This window comes from Danio rerio, chromosome 1, assembly GCF_052040795.2.
Source record: "Danio rerio strain M-AB ecotype USA chromosome 1, GRCz13ab, whole genome shotgun sequence".
Lineage (NCBI taxonomy): Eukaryota > Metazoa > Chordata > Actinopteri > Cypriniformes > Danionidae > Danio > Danio rerio.
Genome location: NC_141021.1, coordinates 57,571,068 through 57,579,402, shown reverse-complemented (window position 1 = coordinate 57,579,402; position 8,335 = coordinate 57,571,068). Strand labels below are relative to the sequence as shown.

The window sequence follows — 8,335 nt, the reverse complement described above, 5'->3', positions numbered from 1 at the left end:
TGATATATTTTTGGATATATGATCAAAGGACATGAAAGTGCCCGTAGTTGAAGAATTACCCATATCTGCTCTCTTTCAGGTGAAAAGTTTGAACAGCAATAATCTTTTGTTAGGTAAAGTATTTTTATCTGGGGCTGCTTGTGTTATTCTGCCCGATACCTGCAGGCATGATCGCTTATAGGCTCTTTTTATTTTTATTATTATTATTATTATTTATTTATTTTTTACAAATATTCTGGGTTAACAGGAAAGGAAGTCTACGTGTAAATGTGTAGAGAGAGAATGTGTAGAGAGAGAATGATAGTTATACTATAAGTAATAAATAGGTTAAATCTATATAGAATATGGAATAAACATTTAACAGGTAATGGCAGATAAAACACCAGACGAATGTACAAACAAAAACTGATGAGAGACTCCATAATAAGGGTCCCCACGTCTGTGCAACTGGGTGTAGAGTTTTCCTCACAGTATGATAAGGCTAATGCTCATGTATGAGAGATTACAGAAATAAACAATATAATGTAGGAGGACATATAAAACAGATCACATATCCTGAGCATCCTATAAAACAACACACAGTGCAGATTGATAGTTTGTGAACCGCTTGCAGACTTTTTAATAAAATTATCGAGATTATACAAAACTCCTTCATTTTCCTTTAGCTTAGTCCCTTTATTTATGAGGGGTCACCACAGCGGAATGAACCACCAACTTATCCAGCATATGTTTTACACAGTTGATGCCCTTCCAGTTACAACCCAGTAATGGGAAACACTCTTACACTCAAACCCACGCCAACACAGAGAGAACATGCAAACTCCACACAGAAATGCCAACTGACCCAGCCGAGGCTCGAACCAGTGACCTTCCTGCTGTAAGTGACAGTGTTAACCACTGAGCCAGCGAGTCTCATAAATAATTAATAGTTATACTTATTAATCTGCTCATAAAAACTGCTGTCAGCACAAAATAACGTCTCCTTCAACGCAAGAGAGCTGGAAAAATGCATCTGGTGTTAAACTGATTTTATAAATGCTTGATGTAAATAAACTGATGACGACAACTTGTAGAATAATAATGAGAAAACATCAGATCTTCACTATGAGAGTAAAAGAGGAATAAATTAATAAATTAATAAATTCTACTGAAATATAATTCTGTTTACACGAGGAAGAAGAAACTCAATGACACCTTTAATCCTCACAATGATTCTTCTGCTGCTACAGAGTCAATAACAAGTCAATCATTAGAATAAAGATGAGAAATATAATCATTCATTAATTCACAGACGACATGTGTTGATGCAGAACAATGATGGAGTATCAGAGAAAACAAAGTGCAGATCACACCAATAACTAAGAGATGAAATGTATTATTCACATTATTATGAATATTGTCTGGTGTTGACTTAATCTCGGCTTTATTAATATCTTATTTTTCTCCGCTAACTAAACTAAACTAATGAAAGATGATGATGATGATTGCTTTAGTCACTGAGACTCTTTCATATCATAATGCTGTATTCTGTGATTTAATCTGTAGTTAAAGCGTGAGATTTCTAGTAAGATATTTAATAAATATAATCATGTGAAAACTCTGTTTAGGTTTATTATTAATATTCGATTAGTCTAATTTACACAGAGAATAAATGATTGATTTTGTCTTGCGCTGATTAATTGTTCTCCACAACACTGGTAATGTGAGCTGACACAGTAAATCAAGTCGATATGATTTATTCACACTTTTATTAAAATCATTTGCTGTTGAGACACTTTCATGAAGACAATTATTACAAAAATACTGAAATATAAAGACCAGAGAGTGTGTTATATAAAGATAAAAATATAAAATCTGCTTTGTTTAAACAATATAATGCATAGATGTAATATTGTAGTTTATAACACAGTGCACATTATAATCAAACTGAAAACGGATATGAGGAAATGTATTAAAAACAATACATACAGATAATAAACAAACTGCTACTGTGTCATATTATAAACCAAAACACTTTTAATATAGTGATACTGTCACTTTCCTGTGCATCAATTTACAATATAAAAAGAAACAAATAGTAGAAACTGTAAATCAGCCTGACTAGTGAGATATTTACATGTGTGAATGTGACATGGTGACTGATGTAATTATGAATAAATGATTTAATCTTGAGTAATTATCTCCTGAACTGGATCATGTCACTCTTCAATATGCCGCTGTTTATCTTTAGTCAGACTGAAGGAAAGCTGAATCACTCGACACTGTCCAGAATCATCTCACATGTGTGAAGAGACAGAAAGTTTCTCTGTTTTCTCGTGGTTTTCTCTCTTCATGACGTGCTCCATCACAGGTGGAGGAAACAGAAAGAGCATCCGCTTATTTGTGTTTTAATTCTGCAGCATTGAGTTTCTCTGTGAGCAGATATGAATAAAGCAGTTCCTGCAGCATTTCTTCCTCTTCTCTGATGCACATTAATGATGGAGTGTTTCAGTCACTGATGATGATGTTTAGTCGTCCAGCAGAGTCTTTATAAACTCCAGCAGCACGATCACTGACACGTCACTTCTGTACAGTTTAATGTGTCTGTAGAGACTCCACATTCAATATATCATAAACACCAGCTGATACTGAATAAAACACACAGAAACACACACATTATGAAGCGTCACTGCAGACACATCTGTACAGCTGACTGATGTTGAACTGACATTATTATATGATCTATGAATTATTAATACTTACTCCAGTGTCTCCAGTTTATAATGTGGATCATCTCTTAAATCAGAGAGCAGCTTCACTCCTGAAACTCCTAGATTATTATTAAACAGATTCAGTTCTCTGAGGTTTGAGGAGTTTGATCTCAGAGCTGAAGCCAAAGCAGCACAACCTTCATCTGAGACGCCACAACACCTCAACCTGCAGAACAACAACACACTCTTCACTCTCAGTTCAGCAGCACAACAACACACACAGAGACTTTAGGTTAAAGTTGTACAATCCCTCTGTCCTGTTTGTCAATGGGTCACTCTCTCAGGACTCTTCAGATAATGAGCACAACAGCAGTCAGTGTGAGCGAGTGAGAGGATCTTTGTTTCAGCACTAAATGCTTTCATCAATACTTTCAAACGGCACCATTTATTTACTTAAACACAACAGACGCCAAAACTATTGATGCTCACAGGCCATTCTGCTCTTTTACATACACACATTAAAACAGCTCATCAATAATTATAATCCATAATAACACAAATATTAAATACAATAAAGCGAGCAGAACTGCAGAAATGTGCTGGATGTGTGTAGTAAAACACTGAACTATAATCCAGATCTAGAACATGATCAGAACAATCAGATGCAGATGAACACCTCTAGAAGAGTCTTTCAGCTTCATCAACATCAATACAGAAGGAGAAATCATCTTCATAATGTTGTGTTCAAGTCAATTCTTGTGTTGTAGATAAAATCCTTCACACAGTGTTCATATATCTTGTAGATCTTTTAGGCTGTTTTATTTGGTGAAAATCATTATTATTGTTCTGGAAGAATGAGCTGATCTGGAAAGTTGTGTGTGTTCTGGATGTTTCCTGCTGTGTGAAGCTGAAAGTTTTGAGTATTGAGAAATCAGTAATAGAGATTGTAGAAATCTAAATGAAATAAAGCTGACATTTCTGTGGGTTCAGTTGTGAATTTGCCTCGTGTCTTAGAAGAATAATGCAGCCAGAGATGAAGATTCTCTCATTCCTCACTGATTTATATGACTTTATAATAGAAAATGCTGAAAGTGCTGAAGCTCATCCTGAAACTGACAGAAGTGAAGCAGAAAAACAGAGGAAAACACTTCTGGATGAGCTTCACTCAATGCTTTCATCAATAACTGAGGGAAATGGAGATTTCTGCTGACTAAAGGCTGATATATGACATTATTATTCTAATATGAATGTGTTTTGCTCAAACATTTGCTTCTGCTTCAGGGATTCCTCATGTTGGCTTTATTATTAGTGTTTTGTCTAAATGTTTCTAAAACTTCAGCTTTAAAGATCATTTCCCTTTACTCTACACAGACATTATTCTGCTGAGAATCTTCATTTCTGTAAACTCCTGGTACAGCATGAGTGCAGATAATTGAAGAGAAAATCATCTTCAGGAGAAATATTTCTCTAATGTAAATGATGAAGATCTTAATAACATGATGATGATGAAAATCCCTAAAATACTGTAGAGCACAATAACTGAGATTAATGTATGATCTTACCACAGTTTCTCCAGTTTACAGTGAGGATCCTTCAGTCCAGCAGAGAGCAGCTTCACTCCTGAATCTCCTACTTTATTATTAGTCAGATACAGTTCTCTGAGGTTTGAGGAGTTTGATCTCAGAACTGAAGCTAAAGCAGCACAACCTTCATCTGAGACGCCACAACTGATCAACCTGCAGAACAACAACAACACACTCTTCACTCTCAGTTCAGCAGATCAACAACACATACAGAGACTTTACACAGTTAAACCTGTAATCTGTGTGTGCTTCATGTTTCAGTTAATTTGTTTATTTAAGTTTTATTTTGTTAAATTGTGTGTCACTGTGATCTAAACATCAAGATCACATCTGTGCTTTATCAGTGTGTGGATGTGTTTGATGATCAAATGAAGAAATGAGCTGCGGAAATAAGTTTATACTGAGATAGCGGACTGCTGTTAATGGACAATCACTGATTTCAGATTGATCAACTAAATAATTGTAAACTATAAAACTGTAAATATCTGATATTGACTTTTGGTTTAAAAGTAAAGTGTGAATCTGTGAATCTTCATTCAGTGTCAGACGAGCTGCTGTGAGAATCTGAAACTCTTGCTTTATTCACACACTTTCATCTAAAACCCGCAGCACATCTACTAAATGACACCAGCCAAAATACAAGCAGAAAATAAATTAAACTAATGACTGAAAATTAAGTAAAGAAATATAAGAAAAATTTAAAGATTTTTATTGTTTAAGGGAACTACAGTAAAAAAGCAAATGCAATAAATTGCTCGTTCTAATTATTAGTTAAATATTATTTCATAGCTCAAAGAGAACCAAAACCAAATCACCAAGAGCTCTGATGAGAATCAGACTGATAAACTTGTACAGCATTCTTGATATAAAATATATTATTATTTCAATTAAGATCATTGTATAATCTTACCCCAGTTTCTCCAGTTTAGAGTTTTCCTTTAGTCCAGCAGAGAGCAGCTTCACTCCTGAATCTCCTACTTTATTATAAGTCAGATCCAGTTCTCTGAGGTTTGAGGAGTTTGATCTCAGAGCTGAAGCCAAAGCAGCACAACCTTCACCTGAGACGCCACAATCATCCAACCTGCAGAACAACAACACACTCTTCACTCTCTGAACATCTGAATATCATGTAGTCTAGTGTGAGTACAGCCTAAAACCAGCAGCACATACACTAGATGACAACCTGACAACACACAAGCTTGATGATTTAATGTAGGAAAATCAAATAAAGTGATCAATAATGTGGCGCAGTAGGTAGTACTGTCGCCTCACAGCAAGAAGGTCGCTGGGTCGAACCTCGGCTCAGTTGGCGTTTCAGTGTGGAGATTGCATGTTCTCTCTGCCTTCACGTGGGTTTCCTCTAAGTGCTCCGATTTCCCCCACAGTCCAAAGACATGCAGTACAGGTGAATTGGGTAGGCTAAATTGTCCAAAGTGTATGAGTGTGTGTGTGAATGTGTGTGTGGATGTTTCCCAGAGATGGGCTGGAAGGGCATCCGCTGCGTAAAAAACTTGCTGGATAAGTTGGCAGTTCATTCCGCTGTGGCGACCCCAGATTAATAAAGGGACTAAGCCGAAAAGAAAATGAATGAATGAATGAAGAAAAAGTAATGTTATTGTTTCGGTGTTCTAGAGAATTATTGCAGTGTTTTATTTTATTAATAGTTCATTATCAGTAATATTTCATGGCTCAAACACCAAGAGCTCTAATGAGAATCAGACTGATAAACACATGTAAAACCTTGATGTTGTTTCAGCTGAGATTAATGTATGATCTTACACCAGTTTCTCCAGTTTACAGTGAGGATCCTTCAGTCCAGCAGAGAGCAGCTTCACTCCTGAATCTCCTACATTATTATCAGTCAGATCCAGTTCTCTGAGGTTTGAGGAGTTTGATCTCAGAGCTGAAGCCAAAGCAGCACAACCTTCATCTGAGACGCCACAACGCCTCAACCTGCAGAACAACAACACACTCTTCACTCTCAGTTCAGCAGATCAACAACACACACAGAGACTTTACACAGTTAAACCTGTAATCTGTGTGTGCTTCATGTTTCAGTGAGTTTGTTTACTTTAGTTTGATTATATTTGAATATGAATCACTGTGATCTGAACATCATGATCAGGAATCTGCTTTACTGGTGTGTGGATGTGTTTGATGATCAGAATATGAAGTTTGCAGCTTAAATGAGTTTATACTGAGATAGTTGAGAGCTTTTATTACATAGTTAGTTAGTTAGGTTATATATATAGCACATTTTTTACAACACAACATTGCCGAAAGTGCTGAACACAATCAATACTAGTTAAAATAAGTCCTACATCACATACATAACAATTAAAACATAAGGCGAAGCCCTCAACTTTAAAAAGGCTCAAATGATAAAGAACAAAGATGGAGTTTCAGAAGTGTTTTAAAAACAGATGGAGTTGGAGCGTGTCTGATGTGGGGTGGAAGCCGGTTCCAGAGTTTTGCTGTGATAACAGCAAAAGCCTGATCCCCAATTCGCTTACACCGGGACCTTGATACAGAACTGATCAGAAGACCTTAGTGCCCTACCAGTGTGGCGAATAAAATGCTCTCCCATTTTCTCAAAGTGCCACTAGGAGGCGCTGCTCTGTTCTGCCCTCTGTCGAGCTTCCAAAACCTTACTTCCGGGGTCGGGAGGAAGTGGAAGGTCAGGTACACAATAGAAGACCATAAAAGGGGATGTTGAGGGTTGCTCCGGGCTGTTGTTGTGGTTGTTAGAGCAGGGGTCCGTTCTACGTACGTGGATTACTCAGTTAGCTGGATTTGGATATTGACGATTTGACACGATCCAGGATCGTTTCGTTCTTCAAAGCTGATCTGAGAGTTGTTGTCATGGCAACAGATCTGCTAGGTCAAACCTGATCGGGAGCAGGTTCAATTCATATAAACAGGATTAGATCGGCTCAGTTCAAGCAAAGATAATACAGAAAGTATGTACCGAGTTCTGATATTTTCTTACAGTAAAAGTTATATACACTTGGGAAAATGGTACATATTTTTTAACTATATATATAAAAGTTATAGTCATTAATAAAATTAATAAAGTTATACATATTAATAAAACTTATGCAATCTGCACCCTCGAAATGAAAGTACAAAGACTGCCACCTGGTGGTGCAAAGAGAAAACTTATTGATATGAACTTTTTAGATCGCTTTAGTACAAATTGTGTATAATAGAAATGCACAATATGTGACTTTTTTTAAAAGTAGTAATACATTTATGCAGTCATAAACATGTTTTGACAGTTAATATGCCAGTGATGCTTCACAAAAGTTGCAGACGCCTTTACCAATATCAAAATGCTTTTGGAAAGAACCAGTTATTCTTTACACCGATTAAAAAACGACTACTATAATAAAGAAAATCTTTTCTAAATGAAGAACTAAATACACTGCTATGCACTGAAATACATGATGATACTCTTGTCTTGACACATGAAAGAGTAAAGCCTGCAGCTCACAACAAATGTGAAGTTACTGCGTGTCATATTTAACAAGCCGTTTACTGCTAATTTGATGTAATTTTGCTCACATGAATAATTGAATATTAATCAGATGATGTCATTACGCTGCTGTGCCGTCAGCCAATCGTTGCATTGCTGATCATGATTTCGAGGATCGATAGATCTGTCCTTAACAACAAACGCAGCGATCTCAGATCAGTTCATCCAGATATTCTAATCTGATTCGCGAACTTGTTTGAAGAACCAAATTAGCGAGAGATCAGTTATCAAGATTAAAAGATCCAGGATCTGCCAAATCATCTTAGATCATTTAAGCGAGGTACGAAGAACGGACCCCTGCTGTTGGAGTTGCTTTTTTCTTTGCTGTTTTTTTTATTTGTGTGTTGGTGGTGAAATCGTGGGGAGAGAAAAAGACGAGAAACAAGAAAGATGCAAAGGTGAAGAGCTGTTGGCTTTGAAGATGGAGGTGTGGCGATAAATACTGTGGTGTGAAAGTGATGGGGGACAGGCTGACCAGAAAAACCACACAAGCGATTAAGTGCGAGGGGTCTGCAGGATCTTATGGG

The 8,335-nt window shown here is 36.6% G+C and overlaps 1 protein-coding gene across 1 annotated transcript in view; it reads right to left on the bottom strand.

Annotated features, from left to right (window-relative positions):
- Nucleotides 1-1,732: 1,732 nt before the first annotated feature.
- Nucleotides 1,733-8,335, bottom strand: part of LOC559196 (NACHT, LRR and PYD domains-containing protein 12-like) — a gene marked incomplete at its 5' end in the record, with an annotated part of 120,545 nt that continues 113,942 nt past the window's right edge. The window contains 6 exon segments of the mRNA NM_001444605.1: nt 1,733-2,612; nt 2,732-2,734; nt 2,737-2,916; nt 4,253-4,426; nt 5,184-5,354; nt 6,053-6,226. Coding sequence (NP_001431534.1) covers nt 2,609-2,612; nt 2,732-2,734; nt 2,737-2,916; nt 4,253-4,426; nt 5,184-5,354; nt 6,053-6,226 — 706 coding nt within the window.